At 38.3% G+C, this 26,415-nt stretch overlaps 1 protein-coding gene and 1 pseudogene across 1 annotated transcript; both read right to left on the reverse strand.

The window, feature by feature from the left end:
- Positions 1 to 530: 530 nt before the first annotated feature.
- Positions 531 to 1,224, reverse strand: LOC119507664 (annotated as a pseudogene).
- Positions 1,225 to 11,588: 10,364 nt separating this feature from the next.
- LOC119507665 (peptidyl-prolyl cis-trans isomerase A-like) lies at positions 11,589 to 12,062 on the reverse strand. The gene has a single exon (XM_037800886.1). The coding sequence runs from the start codon at positions 12,060 to 12,062 to the stop codon at positions 11,589 to 11,591; it is 474 nt and encodes a 157-aa protein (XP_037656814.1).
- Positions 12,063 to 26,415: the final 14,353 nt, after the last annotated feature.

Consider the following 26,415-nt stretch of genomic DNA (forward strand, 5'->3'; position numbering starts at 1 on the left):
AAGGACAATAAATAAATACTGTGTAAGTGTGTGGTCTTCCAGGCTGGCCTGACTTCACTCCCACCCCCACCCCACCCCACCCCCAGAGGTATTGTCATTGTCAACCTGAGTTCCTCTGGCTGCCATTCTTCCTGAGACAGAGGCTGGAGGACCGAGGGGGCCTGCAAACTGGGGAACCAAGGCTGAAAGTCTATGCAGTGAAGGTGATGGGGACAGGCAACTGAGCCAGCGCCTGGGCCCAGCCCACCAGGTGAGACAAGGTCCTACCCGTTGTCTCCCTCTCTTCTGAGACCCGGCTCACAACAATGGAGTCACGTGGGGGCTGGGGTGCTGACCTCCAAGTTGTATGATACCACCCCCCACCCCACCCCCCTCCCCACCCCCCTCCTCTGCCTTGCCTACTGGCTCTTTCTGGTCCAGCTGCCAATGCACAAGTCACAAGGATGACTGGAAGAGAGAAAGTGAGAGCCCAAGTCCAGCTGGGGCTGTTGTCCTCTGCTGGATGTGGCTGGGTGAGGCCTGGCAGGGCACTAGACTGGGTCCAAGCTGGAAGGGGTACTGTCAGAGGTAGTCGGCCATGCACTGGGGCAGCAGCACAGGTGCTGCAGGCTGTGGGCACTGCTTCTGTACACCAGTTTTAGGTGCACAGCAGTAGCCAGAGAGCCATGCAGTGCTGGGTCAACCAGCACATCCTCCTTCGGGGTAGGCAAGTGGCAGGGGTGGGGTCAGGGCTGCCGCTGCGGGTATCGGCAACACAGGAGGCCACACAGTGCTGCACAAGGCTGACCACATCTGAGACGACTAGGATGCATGGCCTGGAAGAGCAATTGGAGTCCAGGCAGAAGCTAGAGTCGGCACATTCAATGCACACATTGGTGGGGCTGCGGGTGGTCTTGACCAAGGTAGCTGGGATGGGTGCTGTTGTGTACTAGGAATGTGCCCTCTGACACCTTCTGCAGATGTTGACGGGCCTCGCTGGCAGTAATGGAACCCCAATACTAGCCAGATTCCTAAAGATAAGAGCAGATCCTCCTAAGGGTCCAGCACTTTGGGCTGCTCACTCTCCAGCTGGGCAGTGTCTCCTCTACTACCTTTCCAAGAAGGCCCAGTAGGCAAGGGCTGCATGGCTGGCTCGGGTAGCTCCAGGGACCGGGCCCATAGTGGCTGCTGCCCAATCCACTCTACAGCCAGCAAAGGATGAGTTCTCAAAACACAGAGGACCATGTCCCTGCGGCAGCGGCTCCGGAATGTGGGCTCAGCCTGACATTGGCAGCGGCTGAAAGGAGCCTGTGGGCACAGAGCAGGCAAAAGGCGAGCTCCCAGGGAGCGCCGGCGGTGGGGGCACCATTATTATCCTTGGATGTGCTATTTTTATTCAGCACATGTGGCAATGCTTAATATTCTCATTTTGACGGTAGCCACACTCCGTAGACAAATAGCAAAATGATAAACATCACAGCGCAACAAAAATTTATTTAGGAGTTGACTTTAGATTCACAGCCGTCTGAAATCCCCTTGTCAACACAAAAATTCAGAACAGACTTGTGCCCAATATGTATAGATTCTTCCACATGTAGAAGGCCTGCAATAAATATGTATTAATTTGATTTGCCTGTTTAATTTGAGCTATCATGACATGTTCATTGTTGACACCATGTTTATTCATCCTGGCAAAATAAAAATTATTTGACATTTTAACTTTTAAATATTTGCTGAAATGATCAATGTGCTTTTTGTGATGAAATATAAAAGGCAATGACAGGATTTTAAAAGGGATAAGGGGAGGCGGGGCAAGATGGCAGACTGGTGAGCTGTATGTTTTAGTTACTCCTCCAGGAAAGTAGGTAGAAAGCCAGGAACTGCGTGGACTGGACACCACAGAGCAATCTGACTTTGGGCATACTTCATACAACACTCATGAAAACGTGGAACTGCTGAGATCAGCGAAATCTGTAAGTTTTTGCGGCCAGGGGACCCGCGCCCCTCCCTGCCAGGCTCAGTCCCGGGGGAGGAGGGGCTGTCAGCTCCGGGAAGGAGAAGGCAGAACTGCAGTGGCAGCCCTTATCGGAAACTCATTCTACTGATTCAAACTCCAACCATAGATAGACTGAGACCAGACACCAGAGAATCTGAGAGCAGCCAGCCCAGCAGAGAGGAGACAGGCATAGAAAAAAAACAACACGAAAAACTCCAAAATAAAAGCGGAGGATTTTTGGAGTTCTGGTGAACATAGAAAGGGGAAGGGCCCTGAGGCGCATATGCAAATCCTGAAGAAAAGCTGATCTCTCTGCCCTGTGGACCTTTCCTTAATGGCCCTGGTTGCTTTGTCTCTTAGCATTTCAATAACCCATTAGATCTCTGAGGAGGGCCCGGTTTTTTTTTGTTTGTTTGTTTGTTTTTGTTTTTTTTTTAACCCTTTTTTCTTTTTCTAAAACAATTACTCTAAGAAGCCCAATACAGAAAGCTTCAAAGACTTGCTATTTGGGCAGGTCAAGTCAAGAGCAGAACTAGGAGAGCTCTGAGACAAAACGCAATAATCCAGTGGCTGAGAAAATTCACTACACCACAACTTCCCAAGAAAAGGGGGGTGTCCGCTCACAGCCATCATCCTGGTGGACAGGAAACACTCCTGCCCATCGCCAGCCCCATAGCCCAGAACTACCCCAGACAACCCAGTGTGACGGAAGTGCTTCAAATAACAGGCACACACCACAAAACTGGGCGTGGACATTAGCCTTCCCTGCAACCTCAGCTGATTGTCCCAGAGTTGGGAAGGTAGAGCAGTGTGAATTAACAAAGCCCCATTCAGCCATCATTTCAGCAGACCGGGAGCCTCCCTACACAGCCCAGCAGCCCAGAACTGCCCTGAGGGGACGGCACTCACATGTGACATAGCACAGTCATCCCTCAACAGAGGACCCGGGGTGCACGGCCTGGAAGAGGGGCCCACTTGCAAGTCTCAGGAGCCATACGCCAATACCAAGGACTTGTGGGTCAGTGGCAGAGACAAACTGTGGCAGGACTGAACTGAAGGATTAGACTATTGCAGCAGCTTTAAAACTCTAGGATCATCAGGGAGATTTGATTGTTAGAGCCACCCCCCCTCCCCGACTGCCCAGAAACACGCCCCACATACAGGGCAGGCAACACCAACTACACACGCAAGCTTGGTACACCAATTGGGCCCCACAAGACTCACTCCCCCACTCACCAAAAAGGATAAGCAGGGGAGAACTGGCTTGTGGAGAACAGGTGGCTCGTGGACGCCACCTGCTGGTTAGTTAGAGAAAGTGTACTCCACGAAGCTGTAGATCTGATAAATTAGAGATAAGGACTTCAATAGGTCTACAAACCCTAAAAGAACCCTATCAAGTTCAGCAAACGCCACGAGGCCAAAAACAACAGAAAATTATAAAGCATATGAAAAAACCAGACAATATGGATAACCCAAGCCCAAGCACCCAAATCAAAAGACCAGAAGAGACACAGCACCTAGAGCAGCTACTCAAAGAACTAAAGATGAACAATGAGACCATAGTACGGGATATGAAGGAAATCAAGAAGACTCTAGAAGAGCATAAAGAAGACATTGCAAGACTAAATAAATAAATGGATGATCTTATGGAAATTAAAGAAACTGTTGACCAAATTAAAAAGATTCTGGACACTCATAGTACAAGACTAGAGGAAGTTGAACAACGAATCAGTGACCTGGAAGATGACAGAATGGAAAATGAAAGCATAAAAGAAAGAATGGGGAAAAAAATTGAAAAACTCGAAATGGACCTCAGGGATATGATAGATAATATGAAACGTCCAAATATAAGACTCTTTGGTGTCCCAGAAGGGGAAGAAAAGGGTAAAGGTCTAGGAAGAGTATTCAAAGAAATTGTTGGGGAAAACTTCCCAAATCTTCTAAACAACATAAATACACAAATCATAAATGCTCAGCGAACTCCAAATAGAATAAATCCAAAAAAACCCACTCCGAGACATATACTGATCACACTGTCAAACATAGAAGAGAAGGAGCAAGTTCTGAAAGCAGCAAGAGAAAAGCAATTCACCACATACAAAGGAAACAGCATAAGACTAAGTAGTGACTACTCAGCAGCCACCATGGAGGCGAGAAGGCAGTGGCACGATATATTTAAAATTCTGAGTGAGAAAAATTTCCAGCCAAGAATACTTTATCCAGCAAAGCTCTCCTTCAAATTTGAGGGAGAGCTTAAATTTTTCACAGACAAACAAATACTGAGAGAATTTGCTAACAAGAGACCTGCCCTACTGGAGATACTCAAGGGAGCCCTACAGACAGAGAAACAAAGAAAGGACAGAGAGACTTGGAGAAAGGTTCAGTACTAAAGAGATTCGGTATGGATACAATAAAGGATATTAATAGACAGAGGGGAAAAATATGACAAACATAAACTAAAGGATAAGATGGCTGATTCAAGAAATGCCTTCACGGTTATAACGTTGAATGTAAATGGATTAAACTCCCCAATTAAAAGATATAGATTCGCAGAATGGATCAAAAAAAATGAACCATCAATATGTTGCATACAAGAGACTCATCTTAGACACAGGGACACAAAGAAACTGAAAGTGAAAGGATGGAAAAAAATATTTCATGCAAGCTACAGCCAAAAGAAAGCGGGTGTAGCAATATTAATCTCAGATAAAATAGACTTCAAATGCAGGGATGTTTTGAGAGACAAAGAAGGCCACTACGTACTAATAAAAGGGGCAATCCAGCAAGAAGAAATAACAATCGTAAATGTCTATGCACCCAACCAAGGTGCCACAAAATACATGAGAGAAACACTGGCAAAACTAAAGGAAGCAATTGATGTTTCCACAATAATTGTGGGAGACTTCAACACATCACTCTCTCCTATAGATAGATCAACCAGGCAGAAGACCAATAAGGAAATTGAAAACCTAAACAATCTGATAAATGAATTAGATTTAACAGACATATACAGGACATTACATCCCAAATCACCAGGATACACATACTTTTCTAGTGCTCATGGAACTTTCTCCAGAATAGATCATATGCTGGGACATAAAACAAGCCTCAATAAATTTAAAAAGATTGAAATTATTCAAAGCACATTCGCTGAACACAATGGAATACAATTAGAAGTCAATAACCATCAGAGACTTAGAGAATTCACAAATACCTGGAGGTTAAACAACACACTACTAAACAATCACTGGGTTAAAGAAGAAATAGCAAGAGAAATTGCTAAATATATAGAGACGAATGAAAATGAGGACACAACATACCAAAACCTATGGGATGCAGCAAAAGCAGTGCTAAGGGGGAAATTTATAGCACTAAACGCATATATTAAAAAAGGAAGAAAGAGCCAAAATCAAAGAACTAATGGATGAACTGAAGAAGCTAGAAAATGAACAGCAAACCAATCCTAAACCAAGTAGAAGAAAAGAAATAACAAGGATTAAAGCAGAAATAAATGACATAGAGAACAAAAAAACAATAGAGAGGATAAATATCACCAAAAGTTGGTTCTTTGAGAAGATCAACAAGATTGACAAGCCCCTAGCTAGACTGACAAAATCAAAAAGAGAGAAGACCCATATAAACAAAATAATGAATGAAAAAGGTGACATAACTGCAGATCCTGAAGAAATTAAAAAAATTATAAGAGGATACTATGAACAACTGTATGGCAACAAACTGGATAATGTAGAGGAAATGGACAATTTCCTGGAAACATATGAACAACCTAGACTGACCAGAGAAGAAATAGAAGACCTCAACCAACCCATCACAAGCAAAGAGATCCAATCAGTCATCAAAAATCTTCCCACAAATAAATGCCCAGGGCCAGATGGCTTCACAGGGGAATTCTACCAAACTTTCCAGAAAGAACTGACACCAATCTTACTCAAACTCTTTCAAAACATTGAAGAAAATGGAACACTACCTAACTCATTTTATGAGGCTAACATCAATCTAATACCAAAACCAGGCAAAGATGTTACAAAAAAGGAAAACTACCGGCCAATCTCCCTAATGAATATAGATGCAAAAATCCTCAACAAAATACTTGCAAATCGAATCCAAAGACACATTAAAAAAATCATACACCATGACCAAGTGGGGTTTATTCCAGGCATTCACGGATGGTTCAACATAAGAAAATCAATCAATGTATTACAACACATTAACAAGTCAAAAGGGAAAAATCAATTGATCATCTCAATAGATGCTGAAAAAGCATTTGAAAAAATCCAACATCCCTTTTTGATAAAAACACTTCAAAAGGTAGGAATTGAAGGAAACTTCCTCAACATGATAAAGAGCATATATGAAAAACCCACAGCCAGCATAGTACTCAATGGTGAGAGACTGAAAGCCTTCCCTCTAAGATCAGGAACAAGACAAGGATGCCCGCTATCACCACTGTTATTGAACATTGTGCTGGAAGTGCTAGCCAGGGCAATCCGGCAAGACAAAGAAATAAAAGGCATCCAAATTGGAAAAGAAGAAGTAAAACTGTCATTGTTTGCAGATGATATGATCTCATATCTAGAAAACCCTGAGAAATCGACGATACAGCTACTAGAGCTAATAAACAAATTTAGCAAAGTAGCGGGATACAAGATTAATGCACATAAGTCAGTAATGTTTCTATATGCTAGAAATGAACAAACTGAAGAGACACTCAAGAAAAAGATACCATTTTCAATAGCAACTAAAAAAATCAAGTACCTAGGAATCAACTTAACCAAAGATGTAAAAGACCTATACAAAGAAAACTACATAACTCTACTAAAAGAAATAAAAGGGGACCTTAAAAGATGGAAAAATATTCCATGTTCTTGGATAGGAAGACTAAATGTCATTAAGATGTCAATTCTACCCAAACTCATCTACAGATTCAATGCAATCCCAATCAAAATTCCAACAACCTACTTTGAAGACTTGGAAAAGCTAGTTATCAAATTTATTTGGAAAGGGAAGATGCCTCGAATTGCTAAAGACACTCTAAAGAAGAAAAACGAAGTGGGAGGACTTACACTCCCTGACTTTGAAGCTTATTATAAAGCCACAGTTGCCAAAACAGCATGGTACTGGCACAAAGATAGACATATAGATCAATGGAATCGAATTGAGAATTCAGAGACAGACCCTCAGATCTATGGCCGACTGATCTTTGATAAGGCCCCCAAAGTCACTGAACTGAGTCACAATGGTCTTTTCAACAAATGGGGCTGGGAGAGTTGGATATCCATATCCAAAAGAATGAAAGAGGACCCCTACCTCACACCCTACACAAAAATTAACTCAAAATGGACCAAAGATCTCAATATAAAAGAAAGTACCATAAAACTCCTAGAAGATAATGTAGGAAAACATCTTCAAGACCTTGTATTAGGCGGCAACTTCCTAGACTTCACACCCAAAGCACAAGCAACAAAAGAGAAAATAGATAAATGGGAACTCCTCAAGCTTAGAAGTTTCTGCACCTCAAAGGAATTTCTCAAAAAGGTAAAGAGGCAGCCAACTCAATGGGAAACAATTTTTGGAAACCATGTATCTGACAAAAGACTGATATCTTGCATATATAAAGAAATCCTACAACTCAATGACAATAGTACAGTCGGCCCAATTATAAAATGGGCAAAAGATATGGAAAGACAGTTCTCTGAAGAGGAAATACAAATGGCCAAGAAACACATGAAAAAATGTTCAGCTTCACTAGCTATTAGAGAGATGCCAATTAAGACCACAATGAGATACCATCTAACACCGGTTAGAATGGCTGCCATTAAACAAACAGGAAACTACAAATGCTGGAGGGGATGTGTAGAAATTGGAACTCTTATTCACTGTTGGTGGGACTGTATAATGGTTCAGCCACTCTGGAAGTCAGTCTGGCAGTTCCTTAGAAAACTAGATATAGAGTTACCATTCGATCCAGTGATTGCACTTCTCGGTATATACCCGGAAGATCGGAAAGCAGTGACACGAACAGATATCTGCACGCCAATGTTCATAGCAGCATTATTCACAATTGCCAAAAGATGGAAACAACCCAAATGTCCTTCAACAGATGAGTGGATAAATAAAATGTGGTATATACACACGATGGAATACTACGCGGCAGTAAGAAGGAACGATCTGGTGAAACATATGACAACATGGATGAACCTTGAAGACATAATGCTGAGCGAAATAAGCCAGGCACAAAAAGAGAAATATTATATGCTACCACTAATGTGAAGTTTGAAAAATGTAAAACAAATGGCTTATAATGTAGAATGTAGGGGAACTAGCAATAGAGAGCAATTAAGGAAGGGGGAACAATAATCCAAGAAGAACAGATAAGCTATTTAACGTTCTGGGGATGCCCAGGAATGACTATGGTCTGTTAATTTCTGATGGATATAGTAGGAGCAAGTTCACAGAAATGTTGCTATATTAGGTAACTTTCTTGGGGTAAAGTAGGAACATGTTGGAAGTTAAGCAGTTATCTTAGGTTAGTTGTCTTTTTCTTACTCCCTTGTTATGGTCTCTTTGAAATGTTCTTTTATTGTATGTTTGTTTTCTTTTTAACTTTTTTTTCATACAGTTGATTTAAAAAAGAAGGGAAAGTTAAAAAAAAAAAAAAAAAACAAGGGAAAAAAAAAGATGTAGTGCCCCCTTGAGGAGCCTGTGGAGAATGCAGGGGTATTCGCCTACCCCACCTCCATGGTTGCTAACATGACCACAGACATAGGGGACTGGTGGTTTGATGGGTTGGGCCCTCTACCACAGGTTTTACCCTTGGGAAGACGGTTGCTGCAAAGGAGAGGCTAGGCCTCCCTATGGTTGTGCCTAAGAGCCTCCTCCCGAATGCCTCTTTGTTGCTCAGATGTGGCCCTGTCTCTCTAGCTAAGCCAACTTGAAAGGTGAAATCACTGCCCTCCCCCCTGCGTGGTATCAGACACCCAGGGGAGTGAATCTCCCTGGCAACATGGAATATGACTCCCGGGGAGGAATGTAGACCTGGCATCGTGGGACGGAGAACATCTTCTTGACCAAAAGGGGGATGTGAAAGGAAATGAAATAAGCTTCAGTGGCAGAGAGAATCCAAAAAGAGCCGAGAGGTCACTCTGGTGGGCACTCTTACGCACACTTTAAACAACCCTTTTTAGGTTCTAAAGAATTGGGGTAGCTGGTGGTGGATACCTGAAACTATCAAACTACAACCCAGAACCCATGAATCTCGAAGACAGTTGTATAAAAATGTAGCTTATGCGGGGTGACAAGGGGATTGGGAAAGCCATAAGGACCACACTCCACTTCGTCTAGTTTATGGATGGATGAGTAGAAAAATAGGGGAAGGAAACAAACAGACAAAGTTTCCCAGTGTTCTTTTTTACCTCAATTGCTCTTTTTCACTCTAATTATTATTCTTGTTATTCTTGTGTGTGTGCTAATGAAGGTGTCAGGGATTGATTTGGGTGATGAATGTACAACTATGTAATGGTACTGTAAACAATCGAAAGTACGATTTGTTTTGTATGACTGCATGGTATATGAATATATCTCAATAAAATGAAGATTAAAAAAAAAAAAAAAAAAGACATAATGCTGAGCAAAATAAGCCAGGCACAAAAAGAGAGATATTGTATGTTACCACTAATGTGAATTCTGTGAAAAATGTACAATGTTTTATACTGTAGAATGTAGGGGACCTAGAGATACCAATTAGTGGAGGGGGAATGATAATCTAATAAGAACAGATAAACTATGGAGGGTAATCTCAATGTTATGGAAATGCTCAGGAATGATTATGGTTTGTAAACTTTCTTGGATATAGTAAGATCATGTTGGAAGCAATAGAGTTATTTTAGGTTTTTTTTTTTTCTCTTATTCCTTTGTTTTCTTAGGGGTTGTTAATTTTCTTGGGGTATGGTAGGAACATATTGGAAGCAAAGTAGTTATTTTAGGTTATTTGTTTTCCTTAATCCATTGCTTTGTTTGAAATGTTGTGGGGTTTTTTTGGTTGTTGTTTGCCTGTTTGTTTTTAATTTTTTGATAAACAAATTTAAAAAATTGAAAAAACATCAGTAGAAAAATGGGAGTAAAAACTAAATGACAAATAGGGTGGGATGGGGGGATGGTTTGGGTATTCTTTTTTCACTTTTATTTTTTATTCTTATTCTGATTCTTTCTGATGTAAGGAAAATGTTCAGAAATAGATTGTGGTGATGAACGCATAACTATATAATCATACTGTGAACAGTTGATTGTATACCATGGATGACTGTATGGTTTGTGAATATATTTCAATAAAACTGAATTAAAAAAAAAAATAAAAAAAAAAATAAAAAAAATAAAAAAAAATAAAAAAAAAAAGGCAATGACAATTTAACCTACCAGTGAACAATTTTGTATTTTATTTTAATTATGACTCACAAATCTTCAATCACAAGTATGAGGAAGACCTACAAAACATTGTTGCCCTTTCCTTTTGATTCATCATAGATCGAGTATTGTCTTGTGTAATTTAAAATCAGTGTTAATAACAAAGTTACATTTGAACAATATAAAACATCTTGGAAAAGACCGTCATCAATTATTATCTTGCAAAAATGCTGCCTTGTTAGGCATTTTAAAACATAACTGATACTGTCCTCTCTGCTTACACACCCTCATCTTTGTTTCCCCATGGTGTGTTTTATAAAATTATGGGAGTAGCCAATTTATGCAGAATTTTCTAATTATCTTCTCAGTGACAGAATTACTTGGCTTGGTTAAGACCACAAACACAATACTTAAATCATGTGACTGTTCTCAAGCCTTCTCTTCAACTGCTTAAAGTAAAATTAAAAGAAAAAAATGATACAGATATTTGGATAAATCATTTATGTCATGAAATATACAGCTAATCAGTTTTATCAGATCCATGTTACTTCATTCTCCATTACGAATTTGAAATTGTGGCCTTGTAATTGTCTGTTTTTGTGCACTTCTTCTTAATAAATTGGACATTTTTAACACTATATCCATAATTCTAAACCCAATGCCTAGCACATTGTAAGCATAAAATAGAGTTGGTAAAAGAATGTTGAACATTTACCACAACATGCATAATCCTTTTGATATTGGCATCTTTGTGGCAATATTAGAGAGTATATAGGGTAACCTCTCAGTACTGGATAGATAGATAAAATAATGAGTGGTTGGCTACATACACACACATATACAAATCATTTATCTTTGAAAATATATGAGCCATTTAATTTCTACTGTTTGTGAATAATTATTTGCTATAGAAAATGTGGAAGACTGGGTATATAGTGACTAAGACAAACATTCCAAGTTGATTTTTTTTTTTTTTTGGTTAAGTTTTTATTTCATAATTATAAACTTAACTTTGCAATCCAGCTAGACTTGGAAGGGAAGGATAATGTAGAAGCCAAAGAACTGCCGCAAGAGCGCAAAGATGATAGGATACTGAGAGCAGACCAGGGTTGGTGGGACACTCTCCTGAGCTACAGAAGGAATGGTCTGGTGGTTAAGACAAAACACAAATCAAATGTCTTAGACTTGTCCACAGTCAGCAATGGAATCTTCTTTTGGTCTTGCCATTCCTGGACCCAAAGTGCTCCATGGCTTCCACAATATTCATGCCCTCTTTCACCTTGCCAAAGACCGCATGCTTGCCATCCAACCACTCAGTCTTAGTCATGCAGATGAAAAACTGGGAACCATTTCTGTTGGGTCCAGCATTGGCCATGGACAAGATGCCAGGAACTGTACGCTTCAGGATGAAATTCTCATCATCAAACTTCTCCCTGTACATGGACTTGCCACCAGTGCCGTTATGACATATGAAGTCACCACCCTGGCACATGTACCCAGGAATAATTCTGTGAAAGCAGGAATCCTTATAACTAAATCCTTTCCCCCCTGGTGCTAAGAGCACAAAAATTTTCTGCTGTTTGGAACTTTGTCTGCAAACGGCTCCAAGGAGACGGGGCCCAGGGGCTCGCTGTGGACTGATATGGAAGAGCACAGTGGGGTTGACCATGGCCGTGGATGGGGGACTGCAGCGGTGGACAGTGATGTCTGCAAGGCCTCTAAGTTGATTTTTAAAATTTAACTCCCACTTAGCAACTTTTTTGGTTTGATTCTTCTCAGAAAAGATGGTTACATGTTTAAATTCCCATTCATTAAGAATTCTGGCTAGGTAAAGATAGTGTAATATTACAGAAAACTCTAAGCATGACTAAAGCTGCAATATTTTAGATCTATTTACTGAAATGATTTCGTAATAACCTAAAATAAGGATAATTGATTAGCTAGTGCCTAAAAAGACTCTGAACTTAAGATTTAACCATAAATTCTGAAGCTGTAAAGTAAAAAACTCTCCTATGGAAAAAAATGTTAATTATGAACCAGCCAATTTCTTCCAAGAGAATATATCTAATAGAAAATATCACTATGCAACAAAGAACATGTGACAACTATACCACTTTGTTCTAGTTTGCTAATGCTGCGGAATGCAAAACACCAGAGATGGATTGGCTTTTATAAAAAGGGGGTTTATTTGATTACACAGTTACAGTCTTAAGGCCATAAAGTATCCAAGGTAAGACATCAGTAATCGGGTACCTTCACTGGAGGATGGCCAATGGCATCCGGAAAACCTCTGTTAGCTGGGAAGGCATGTGGCTGGCATCTGCTCCAAAGTTCTGGTTTCAAAATGGTTTTCTCCCAGGACGTTCCTCTCTAGCAAGCTTGCTCCTCTTCAAAATGTCACTCATAGCTGCACTCTGTGTTACTTCTCTTTAAGTCAGCTCATTTATATGGCTCCACTGATCAAGGCTCACCCTGAATGGGTGGGGCCACGCCTCCATGGAAATATCCCATCAGTTATCATCTACAGTTGGGTGGGGCGCATCTCCATGCAAACAACCTAATCCGAATGTTCCAACTTAATCCCCACTATTATGTCTGCCCCACAAGATTGCATCAAAGGATATGGCTTTTTCTGGGGGACATAATACATTCAAACCGGCACACACTTCTAGCTAGAATCCTTTATTATTTGGGGGAATAGCATCATTTTTACCCATGTCAAATATAATTGGTCAATTTACTTCTCCTGTTACAGAAAGATAAGGGGAAAGCTTTGGTAATATTTGAAATCAAAGTTCAAATATATCCTCCATCACCACTCGGTACTGCTCTGAACCATACTCCTTTCTTCCCTTATGTGTACATAGCTCAGCTTGACCTCAAATTGTCTTGAAGTCAGTGACAGTTCTGCACACTACAGAAGCAAAATTGGGCCTTTGATCATAGGTATTCACTCTCACAACAGGGAGAGACTAAAAGAGAAGAGTCACACATCTATTAGAAGCAAAAGATTTTTAGAATTCCAAAAAACACAGTGAAGAAAGTGAAACAAAATAGCCTGATTCGATTTTTTAGGCTCATGGTTATCATTCTAAAATCATTGCTAAAAAGTTATTGAACCAAAAGCATTTAAAATGCATTTTTATTGTTAATTCACATTGAACCATCCTGGAGAAAATCACCAAAATAATCCCCCTTCCTGCTTGAATAGGAAATACCTGGGTTGAAGAAAAATCAACTTCATCAATAAACATACATATGCATGTGCCAACATAAAGGTGGCAAACTATTAGATACTCTCAAATCTGTACAAAAACAACAATGTTAGAAGCACACTAAGTCTCCTAACAGTCTGAGTTTCCCACATTGGTGTTCTTTTACTGCAAGAAACTATGATTTGTGTTACCAAAAACTGTCAGCTCCTAATTCGGTTGAAGCTGAGATGAATTATACATAGGTTATTAGAAGCAGTGTGGTCTACAATGAATGAAGGAGCTCAACAAAATTCAACCACTGATGGGCTGAGTGCTTTGAATAAGTCAATCATTATCCATCTGCCTCAATTTAAGCATTCAAAAAACGGGGATGTGCAGAGAACTAATTATTAATGCATGCCTGTAAATGATTTTGAATTTCTCTTAGTAAAAACATCAAAGAGAAAGTGTTCTCGTTTGTCAATAGTGGCCATTATTTAGTTTTCTTTGGGGCCAAAATATGGTTCTTCTCCTACATTTTCCTGGCTCCCAAGTCACTGATGCTCAGCTGTTTCTTCCCTATTAATTTATAGATAATTATTTATAATGATCTGCTGGTCATCTCCTATAGGATATTTTGTACAATTCCTTACCTAGAAACTAACAAAAAGATGCTGGAGGTAATCTGCATCACTATAATATTTATGCCAATCAAGGAGGGCACAATTGCTTCTCTTTTCAGGAACATACATGGGAAAGAATCTGTCCAGTTCACTGATCTCAACTGGGAGCTATGTGGCTACCACTGAAATTGAATTCTGAAAAGTTTCTCAATATGTGAAAACTTGTACTCACACAGAGAAACTGAGGCCCGAGCTAAGGCTGGGACTAGCAACAGAAAAAAAGAGAAAAAAAAAAAAAAAAAAAAGACAGAATAATGTAAAAGCATGAGAAAGACAGCAATAGCTGGATCAACTAAGAAATTGAGGAATCCAAATAGCCAAGTATTATGCAATTTCCTTAAGTTTTAAATGGAGGGACACTGACTAGAATGGCAGTTAAATGAAATCCGAAACTCTGAGAGCAGTAAAGCCAAAGGCGACTGCCAGCTGGCAAAAGCAATGGTTCTGAGAACAATGCCGGGAATTCTACATGTGCATGGATTAGCTCTTCACAGGTACAGTCTACAGGTAGCAAAAAAGTAGAACTACAGAATAAATGTGATCTGCCCTAAAAAAAAGAAAAAAGTGCATCATCACCCTTGGGAAAGCAACTCAAAACACACATATTCATCCATATATTGTTTAGGACTATGGCAACAAATATCCCATCTTACGTTTCTCAATAAGCAAAATAAACCTGTATTTGCATGATACAAACTCTGTATGAAGAAATATAGCTAAGACTTCACTATACATGAAAGGTGAGACTGTACCTGCATCCCAACTCTTCTTCCTCAGGGAGTTTTAAGGGAACATTTTATGTGAGGAGAGAAACCATTAGAGAAAGCATTAGAGTTACATTACTGAAGAGATTCCAGTAGCAAAGAACTTTTAAAAACTGTAAGCAGGGAAACTTAGTCTGAGCCGCAGAAGAAAAATAAAACAAATAAAACTTTTCTAAACCAAAGTCTGCTTGGCTTGGCCCTTTTGCAAGTAGAAAGCATTATATTATAATAAATCTTAAGTTGTTTAGTTAAGATTGATATCTTAAATTTTGAATTTACACCATCATCCTTTTGTAAACATCAAAACAAATCTGTCATTTAAATTCTTTCTTTCCTTACCCTTATACCAACAGTAAGACTGAATTGGAAAAAAAGAATCTGGCCAACTATAGGTAACTTAATTTATTCTTGTCCATGTTACAGTATGAAATGTCAGGATTGTGGAGGGGGAGAGATATGTGGGCAGAATAGATCTAAAAAAGAACAGGGAACAATGTATACCTGTTGAGGATCTGGTCAATAATGACCAGCAGCTAACCATTGGAGCTGCCAACCATAATAGAAAATATTGAATTTGTCCAGTTTTGAGCACTTTCATCCATAGCAAAAACCCATGGAATGCCAGCTGTCATTGTTTTGGCACCGACATCACGATTCTTCTCCTGCCAGGGCCACACATCCCCTCTCCTGCCCCCAACCCACCTTCCCTACAGTTCTTCCTGCTGTCTCCAAGGCACAGTCCTTTGAGACTTCCTACCTAACTTGTTTATACTTCAGTGAAAATAAACTAAAATATACTGGACTCCAAAGAGGTATCCTTATTTTCCTAAAGGAAAACACCACACAACTCCAGGGGGTGACAGTCATCTGGGCTATGAAGCGGGTGATGTCCCCAGAAGTTATGAAAATGCGGCAGCTCCGTTCTTTGTGTCTGTGTATAGAAGTCCATAGAAATACAGGGAGTTTAACAGGCAGATGAAAGGGTTCTCTCTTCTCAAAACATCTTCCTAGATTTCTTCTTAAAAAGGTGTGGGAGTCACTCTTTTATTTTCAAGTTGTACAAAAGAGTTTCTGTAGAATGTATTTCCATATTCTTTCATGTATATGATTTAAAGAACTGAAGGGGGGGATCTTAAATATCTAATTTTTCTTACCAAAGGGAACCTTTCAAGAAGAATGAAAGGTGTCTAGTTAGTTTGTTTTGTTTTTCAGCTGGTGTATTCACCAGAGCTCAACAAGAGTTGTCTTTATATTTAATGTGCAAATGTACGAATTACATTTTCTGAAAAGAACATTTTAATTCTGTCAGTAACCTTCACTATGTTATTATGCTGAGTGGCAATTTTAATTCATCAAGTTAAATCATTTCAGAGTGTAAATGGCTCTAGTCATATCTACTAATCTTAAAAAGACAAGAAAATGATTAAATTTTTATTGGTTTTGCTCTGCCTTTTCCCAGTCAAATCGGATAAGGGTCAATTGTTTACAGGTGGTGTAAATCTAAAAATGTTTCTCTTAAAGATGATCCTTTTTTATATTTAAGAAAGTAAATGACCCAAAGAATTACATAGCTCTTTCTCTACTCTCTCAAGAAGTATGATAAGAAAGTAGATATAAATATCTGAAAAATCTCTGATACCTCCCAATCTGAATTGTCGTCTTGCATGCCAGCAAGAGGGAGGATGTGAAATGGCTTCCTAGATTCAAAACCCCTTCTCCCACAATACAGAAATCATAACCAGAAGCTAGAACTCCCTAAATCACCAATTTGTCTTTCTCTGACTTCAAGGAAGGCAAGGAAGACCCATACAATGATTTCCCAAAAATAATTATATACTACTGCAAATTTTTAACAGAATTGAATGAGAAAAGAAAAGGGGGAAACAATAGAAACACACTAAAAGGCTAGTCAACCTAGTGAAAGAAAATTTTAAAACTCTATGTGAAGATCATCTGCTTTGTTGAAATTAAGTGACACCAGAATCACCTGAAAGAATTCCTAAATTTTTACTCCACTGACACAGGAAGGATGGCAGAGAGACCACTAGAGAGAGAGGGGGGTGGGTGAGGTGAGGGCTGTGAGAAATGAAGGCATGGAAGAATCAAACTGGTTCTGACACAGGCTAAAAGTCTGGAACCCAAGGGCATCTCCCAAGGGGTAGAGGAAGGCACCTGAGACCAACTCTCTCCATGGGACACTTTGGAGAGTTCTTCAGCTTTAACCCACAGCCCAGCGCACTCCAGTGATCCAGCTCCTGCTGGGTTTCCCTTGCCCCAACCCTCAAACCTGTTGGGACTGGGTCCTTCTGAGAAAACTCAAGTCTAGTTATCTTCTTCATGTTCCCACTGGACCCACAGGGAGACTTTTAAATATCTAATCCCCACCATATTATGGAAGACAGCTTTATCAACTATTGGCTTCTCAATCCTTGCCTTGCCAGCAGAGAAAGCACCAGTCTGACTCCTGCCTTCTTGGTTCCCCAGACAACAGTTAAGTAAGCACAGGTCTTTCATTTGGCAAGCAGCTCCAAATTTCCTGAATGGTTCTTTTTGTGTCCCTCCTCACTAGGCTTGAGAAAAAGGAATGAACCACCCATCCCCATTTTTGCTTTTCTCTCCCTTGAACAAGAAAGGAATTAATGCCATGGTATTCTCTACTCCTAAAAATTCCCTTCAAAGAATCTACTTGTTAAATCTCTAACCTCTTCTAATACAGACTAGAGTTGAGTGACAGCCACAGGATTGACATGGTCATATGTTAAGTGCATGCTACGGACATGTATCTAGCTCATCTCTTTAGGTCATAAAGCACTTACCATCCATTGTCCTCAACTTTGGGGTTTAGCCAGTGTTCTGAAGTTTCAGGAAAAGTCCTATTTGCTTCATGTTAAAAATACTTTGGTAATAACATTTGTTTGGGAACACATACTTTGGGGTGTTCTAACTCACTTTTGCTAAACTAAGAGTCTTCTGCTTTTCTTTAAAGATTGAGGAAAGCAAAGCATCCACTTAAGCTATATTTTTCCAGAGGGATCATGGATTTGAGTCTTGACTTAATGGTTCACTTAAGCATCAAATAAGTTCCCTTTTCTTTATTAGTTAAAACAACCAGTTTTAACATCATGTAAACAGAATATTCTCTCATAATTCCAGATTTTCTTTTGGAATACCAAAAGAGGTAAGATAAGGTTAGTTCTATTAAATGCGTCCTATCGATACCACGCTTTCCTTGGAAAACAAATGAAAGGCTCAGCCCTTATATCTGGAACAAAGTGTGGAGGCTCATATCCATAGTCCTGCAGATAATTTTAGAGGCTAAAAATAAGCACATGGCTTTAGGTAGACTTTGGCCTCTAAGCTATGTGACACTGTCAGCCAGTCTGATGATCACACTTATTCACACAGCATTGTTATATGAACAAATACAAACATACTGTGTTCAAAACATTACATATTTTTGTTTAGTCACTACAGCAATTTCTGTTATCTTAAATGATATCATATCCAAATAAGGATTTGACCTAAGGTTTTCTTGAGTGGTTAAGAGATGGGCTGTATAGCCATACTACTAGAATTCACATCTGAGCTCCTCACCCAGTTGCTGTGTGACCTTGGGAAGATTATTTAACATTTTTGGCACAGTTTATTCATCTCTAAAATGATGACTAATAATTGTTTCTATTTTATAGAGTTGTTAAGAAGATTAAATGAGGTAATATGTGTAAAAACTCTTAGAATAGTTCCTGGCACACTGAGTTATTAATATTAATAATATCAATAATTATCATCATTATTATTCTAAAGTTTGTTCCAAGTATACTTTTTAATGATTCTATGAAATTTCTACTACCACTATTCAAAAGAACATCAAAAAGTCATTTGCAGCTATAATTGTGCCTAAGAGTCTCCCCTGAGTACCTCTTTGTTGCTCAGATGTGGCCCCTTCTCTCTAGCTAAGCCAACTCGACAGGTGAACACTCACTGCCCTCCCCCCTATGTGGGACCTGACTCCCAGGGGTGTAAATCTCCCTGGCAATGCAGGCTATGACTACCGGAGATGAATCTGGACCCATATCATGGGATTGAGAACATCTTCTTGACCAAAAGGGGGATGTGAAATGAAACAAAATAAAGTTTCACTGGCTGAGAGATTTCACATGGAGTCAAGAGGTCGCTCTGGTGGACATTCTTACGTACTAGATAGATAGATAGATAGATAGATATAGATAACCCTTTTTAGGATTTAATGTATTGGAATAGCTAGAAGTAAATACCTGAAACTATCAAACTCCAGCCCAGTGGCCTTGACTCTTGAAGATGATTGTATAACAATGTAGCTTACAATGGGTGCGATTGTGAAAACCTTGTGGATTGCACTCCTTTATCCAGTGTAGGATGGATGAGTAGAAAAATGGGAACAAAAACTAAATGAAAAATAGGGTGGGATGAGGGGGATGATTTGGGTGTTCTTTTTTACTTTTATTTTTTATTCTTATTCTTTCTGGTGTAAGGAAAGTGTTCAAAAATAGATTGGGGCGATGAATGCATAACTATATAATGGTACTGTGAACAGTTGATTGTACACAATGGATGATTGTATGGTATTGAATATATCTCAATAAAACTGAATTTAAATTAAAAAAAGTCATTTGCAGGGAAAATCCCATTTAACCACATTATGGCAATCTCAGAATAACGGTTACATAATTCATAGATACACACTTTCAAGTTACTCCCTTCAACTTATCATGGCTAACATAGCAACCTGACTTTTATAATTATCTAAAACTTAACCACCTAGTGCTTTTACTAGCCCTTTACTACAGTTTTTTGCCCCCCTTGGGAAATCAAGTCATATATTTGGATTCTTCAAATCTACCCCTGTTTCCAGATCAAAATGTACTGTCTTCATGTTCACTCCAACCTTGGTCAGGGAAATGGCTCCATATTTAAAGATCTCTCTTTTGGGGGGGGGGGGGCTCTTTCTTTTATATCTTGGGGAAAAAAAGTCAAAATTGAGCTTTTCTTCTTCTTATCTTTATCCCTTTACCTCTTCCAAATCCAGCTGCCTCCTGTCTTTTCTACCTACCCATTCCATTTAACGTTCTTCTTTCCTCCCAGTTTATTTATGTGTTTAGATTCCTGCCTTCTTATATAGACTACTTCTGTTCCAGACTGGAGATACTCTGAACCCAGGTATATTTTAGGAAGACAGTTTAGATCATGGAGCAAATTGTTTCACAACATATTACATTATTTTTCATGAGCTAGTTCTTCCCTATGTTTGAAGAGTCAATCTTATTAGCAGTGAAGTAACAGAGAATGTATTTATTTTACTACCCAGAACATTTGAAGTAGGGGTCAGTAGTTTTAAAAACATGAATTTTAAATGGACAAAAACTTTAACTGTTGTGAGAGGGAAAGAGTTTAGTAGAAGAGCAAGGACACAGAAAATAGTGCTATATGTCTGATTCTGCAAACAGACTGACTGAACCTTCAGAAAAGACTCAGAGTATGTATGTTCTATTCTAACAAGTTGTGTGCCTTCTGCTTCCTTCGTAGCCCCATTTTATGCCTCACTATGGTTTTGGTTTTGAGCCCAGATTCATCAGTCATTTCCACTTATTAGCCATGACATTTTTGGCAAGTAATTTAAACTTTTTGAGCCTCAACCTTTCAGTGTAAAATGTTAATAGTATCTACTTCCATAGGTGAGACTGGCAAATCTGAATTCCGTAAGGCAGGTGGCAAGCTGGAAACTCTGATAAAGATAAAATTGAATTCCCCAAGAGAAGTTGGCTGGCTGAATTACAGGCAGAAATTCTACTTTCTCATTTTTGGCTTTTATGACCTCCAACTAATTGGATGAGGAGACTCCCCAAATTGCTGAAGGCAATCTCCTTTTTTTGGTTGTAGATCCAATCAGATGTAGGTGCAATCAACTGATTATAGATGCAAATCCATCTACAGAATAGCTTCACAATAACAAGCCAATCCTTGCTTGACCAAACAACTGGACACCAAAACCTAGTCAAGTTGAAACATGCAATTAACCATCACATATGCTTTGTTGGGTCTCTCCCTCTCCTTGATCTTCATCTCTCTGTAGGTAATTGAAACTGTGAGTCAGAGGTGAGCATGATCAGGAACCATAGATCATATCTGATTGCATAGATCATATCTGATTGCAACTATTCTCACCTTTGTGTATGAGGGTTAGTTATAAAGAAGGAGAGACACATACCATGAGTAAATAAATGGACTACTTACTAATGTCTGCTTTGATAACTCCTGGGCTTCTGTTAGGAAATCAAATCCTGCATTACTGGGTTTGTCCTCTTTCTAGGCCATGTAGGGAGATACAGAATCTGGCCTCGAAGTTTCTCTATTCTTTTATATCAATGCAAATTTCTGCATTTATCTTTCAAAGAAAAAGAAGACTGCATTAAGAGAAGCCAGACAAGTAGAGATGCTTTCTCTTTATTGACAATTGAATGAGGATTGAAATGAAACAGGAAGGTAGACAATTCAGCCAAATTATATGAATGTGATTAATGCTCTAAGCAATTTCTAAGCCAAAGCATGTATTTCACTATTTGTTAACAGACCCTAGGCCTTTTTGTCCAGTTAGTTTTGACAGACTCCAACCAGAATTCTTAAAAATAAACACAAAGCCACTGCCTATGCTAGAAACACATATTGGCCTTTTAGCTTTTATATTACCATATGGTAAAGGAATTAATTATTTGTATCTTTATTTTATATCAATTTCTATCTCAACTTGAGCTCACTTCCTATAAATATGTTGTATAATCTCTCCATGTATCTATCTCCATCTCTAAAAGACAGCCATACAGTCATATTACTGAAAGGAATCTCAAAAGCTCTTTAGTGTGTGATCCTGTCTCTCAGGAGGTCAAAAGTCCTAAATTAATTAATATTTATCCTGCTCATCAACCTAATGTACTTCTTTAGTCACCCATTCTAGTATCTAATAATCCAATAGTGATAAATAAAAAAAAAGCAAACAAGTCATTGTTTTCTATCCACAAGACTGTGTCCACTTCAGTCTAATTAATATCAATAAATATTTATTACATTCCTACTAGGTGCAAAACAAGATTATTAAGCACTATATTTAGTTCATTCAGGTCAAGCCTGGTGCTAGTGAAGCCAAGTTTGTGAAATCAAGCTCCTGAATGGTCCAGTTAATATACATCTTTCCTAATCCTGGAACTGGAAATTTAGAGGCATTCATTCCTTGGAGAAAAGGAAAACCAAGCAAGAGATCATGACTGAAGGAGACAGACCCACAAGCACTGCAGGGTGCATTAGTACTCCCTAAGGGGCAGGCACCGAGTCACATACCCACTGTAATTCTATCAAGTTCTATTCCTTCATATACCTGATAGGGAAATTCAGATCACTAATTGGGGCCTGTAATTCTGAGCTTCAGTCAGATTAAATGTGTTTCCCATGTGTTACCACATCCCAACAGTAGCCTATGTGACAAGACCTAGAAACTTCTTTTCTAACACTCAAAAGGCACTAGCTATTCACTGCCTTGCACTTAAGGTGAGGCCTAATAAACAGAGGCCTCATTACACCTTTCCTTGCAACTTCTCGTAACAAATACAACATTTATATACTTTTTAAAAAATAAAAAATCATCCTGGTGCTGTAAATAATTTTTGTATTGGATGAATCCTAGCTGCCTAAGAATAATAAAAGGGGAGGAAAGACAGAGATGCATGAAAAACTGGTTGCTTAAGTTTAAAAAATAAGATTCTTTCTTTGAAGTCAGATACCTGATGCTACACTTTTATCATTGATATCTTTAAATGTTTTTTTGTGTTTGTTTGAATGTCATAGTTTTGATTCAGTCGATACAGTTTGAATTGTTGAGTTAGATTAGTTTGATTTATTTTTGAATTGAAGTATAGAAAAGAGTGTGAAGGGGGAATCTGGTGATTTCAAATTTTGATATACTCTGTTAGTGATTACTGTAGTTTCATAAATGTTTTTAAATGCATAAATTTAAAAAGCAATTGGACTCCAGGGAATGTAGAGTAAAATTGATTTTAATGGATCAAACCACTCCAAGTTTTTTCTTACAATTTTTCTCCAGTTAAAAAGAACTCCTAAGGCTTTAAGCTTCTGAGCCTTAAAATTTTTAGGAACTGTTCTTTCAGTTTTCTGATGCAGATGCAATTACGAATGCAAAACTTCTAAAAGAAGCAGAGTTGCTAAACTAGGCCTATTTTCTCTAGCCATGTATTAGACTGCCTAATTAAAGATCATTTTCTATTTTTTTTCATTTCAACTGGAATATTTGATATAGAGTTGAAAATTCTGCTTCTTTTGCCAAGTCCTAAGCACACATTTATACCATGAAAATGAAAATACTTGTGGTCAGAATTTGTCTGTAGATGATCAGGTGATGGCATACCCTAAAGTTTCACTTCAATATGATGCCACAACTGCATCTTTACTCTCCTCACACTCAACCTAGAGCTTTACCCATTTTACCTTCTACCCATACCTCTTTTTTTTAACCAGTTATTAATTGGGATCTCCCAGTTTGATATGATATGCTAAGATCTCTATAGAAACCTACCCCATAAAAATCCCTATAGAAGCCCACCTTGGAATCTCTGAAAATTCCCATTGGTTGTGTGTTCTCTGCTCACCAAGAGGTGATTCCACTGGTCCTGCTGATTTCATTCAATTTATGGACTGTCTCTTTATTCCATTGCCATTAAAATTTATAAACACACACACAAAATACTCACATAAGGTATTGACAAATTTAGTAAAATCTACTGAAATTTTGGGACTGTGGAAACAGAGGACCGCATCATAGTTTAGGAAAACAAACGACTTTAAAGTGAGCATTGTGAATTCTTGTTCTTAAGATATCTTTCAGCTACACCATCATTTAGAATTTTCAGTGCTTATTTCATCCCCCACCATGCTTCGGCCTCGCACCACGACCTTCCATACCCATTACCTCTAGAAGCAAGAAAAAAATGTGTATCTTGTTTTCTCCTACAGAATAGTTTAACTATCCCATTATTTTGTCTTGGCACAATATGATTCCTCTTGTACTAAGGGTTTCATCATCTACAACAAGTGGCCTATTACAGTCTTTTTCTGAACAAAATTTAAGTTTCCTCCATAAAAGGAATTCTAACAGCAGCTGTTGATGAGGAATATGAGACATAGAAAGCTTTAATATATTTTTAGCATCACAGAGCTGGAACATGGTAGAGCCAGGATTGTAACCCATTATATAATGGAAACCAGAACTGAATGATACAATATCTGAAAGTTAAAAAAAATATTTGGATGGGTTTACTAAATGAATGCAGTTGACTACAGAAAGTCAGTGAACTTGAATTTAGGTCAATAGAAATGATACTGTCTGAAGAACAGAAGGAAAAAAACATCAACAATTTTGAACAGAGCTTCACAGATCTGTTAGCCAATATGAAAAGTTTTAATACACGTGTAAGTGCAGTTGTGGCAGCAATGGAAAGAATGGAAGAGAAAAAATTTGAAGAAAATATGGCTGAAAATTTCCCAAATTCAAACTTGCTACTTGTCTACATTATAGAACATCTTGGTACCTCAGTTTCCTCTTATGTAAAGCAGGAAAAATAATGTCTGTTTGTCGTAAAATCTAGATAACATTTGAAGCATTTCTAGTTCAGATAAAGTTTTCAATAATTATTAGTTTTTCCACTCCATTCCCAATAAACATTTGTAACTTGATAACTCAAGCAAGAGGTAATGAAAATGTGATAGAGGACTGTAGTTACAGGAAAATAGAAGACCAAATTTAGGAGAAAAAATTAGAGTAAAACAACACATTTTGCCTAAGAGTTATGTAGTCAGAGTAAAAAACACAGATGATTAAATGTAACCTAGAAAATTTGAAAACCCACAGAGACCTCTGACGATTTCATCATGATGAGGAAAGTAAGCACAAGACCATATTATCATCTTTTTAAGAAATCCTCCTCCAAAGTTGTAACAATGTAAATGGCAGTGGGAATGGTAAACTATAACTTAACTGCTGTGAGCATGTTGATTAGTCAGACACTCATTCTCTGTTTGGACCTCCATTAGCCATTCCAGTAATTAAAAGTCCAAATTATTTGTAAGCATTGAGCTCATTGATAAACAACTTAAGGAAAACACATAACATATAGCAACAACAAAAAAGAAACAGCTCAATTTCCAAAGTGAGGTAGAGCTATCTGATAACAACTGTCTTAATATTTAGTTGATACCATTCTCTCACTAATTACTTACGGTCCCAGGTCTTCCTATGGAATTTCCACTGAACTCTTATGTTGAGATTTGCTGACTGTGAAGTTCAGGAATAATTCCAAATGGCAAAGTGAAGTGGAGGGTGAAACTTTTATTCAATGCATGGACACTCCATAGATCAATGAGTGAAATATCTTAGCCCACTAAACTTGTTTGCATTACCAGAAAAGACTTAAGATTAATTATGACAATATATTTTTCCACCGATGGTGTGGACAATGTCAGTAAAGGCCAATGAGATCATTCGTAGACTGTCAATAGCATTAAACATGTCTCCATTCTATCAACACAAATCCCATGTCTACAGATTTAGATAGAGATAGAGCATAGCATTTTGGCTATGGAATCCTTGGTGAATAGGTAATTCTAGGTGGCTAACTGTTTTGGAAAGTTGACTATTTATAATTTTACATACCTAAACTCCTTTATTTTAATTATCTTGATAGAATTTATTCCAAAATAAATCACTTGCTTGTCTGACTCTTTAAACAAAGAATATTAATGACTCGAGTTTTTCACTATAAATAATACTTATTAAAGGCTTAAATATTTGCAAACCCTTTAACCAAATATTTTCATAACCAGGAATTTATCTTCACGGTATAATCACAAAGATGCACAAAGATTTCACTGCAAGGATAGTCACACAAGATTAGTTTCATAAATGATAATTTATTTATACAATATATTCTCAAGTCATTAAAATCATATAGAAAAATGTTAGATGAAATATGCAATGTTTGCAATATTTTTACAAGATGAAAAATGACAATGAACATGTCATACTTTTAAAATGAGAAAAATATGTTACTGTAACAATGTATGCAATTAATAAAAATACTAATTTTGATATTGCAAAATGATACAGTGATGCCCTCAAGACCTATAGATGAGCAGAAAGCTCTTTGCTCTTACAAAAAAATATATCAGGAGCCATTATGATCCTTTTCAGATCTTGTACCTGCTTTTGAAATGTTTCTGCCTTTCTCCATTGCTGTCTACTCAACCTTCTCCAGGCTGATAATCATTAGAAACCATTCATTTTT

This window comes from Choloepus didactylus, chromosome 13, assembly GCF_015220235.1.
Source record: "Choloepus didactylus isolate mChoDid1 chromosome 13, mChoDid1.pri, whole genome shotgun sequence".
Taxonomy (NCBI): Eukaryota; Metazoa; Chordata; class Mammalia; order Pilosa; family Megalonychidae; genus Choloepus; species Choloepus didactylus.

What these genes read in the sequence shown, in the direction of transcription:
- LOC119507665 (XM_037800886.1), bottom strand. Translation starts at nt 12,062, where the DNA reads ATGGTCAACCCCACTGTGCTCTTCCATATCAGTCCACAGCGAGCCCCT.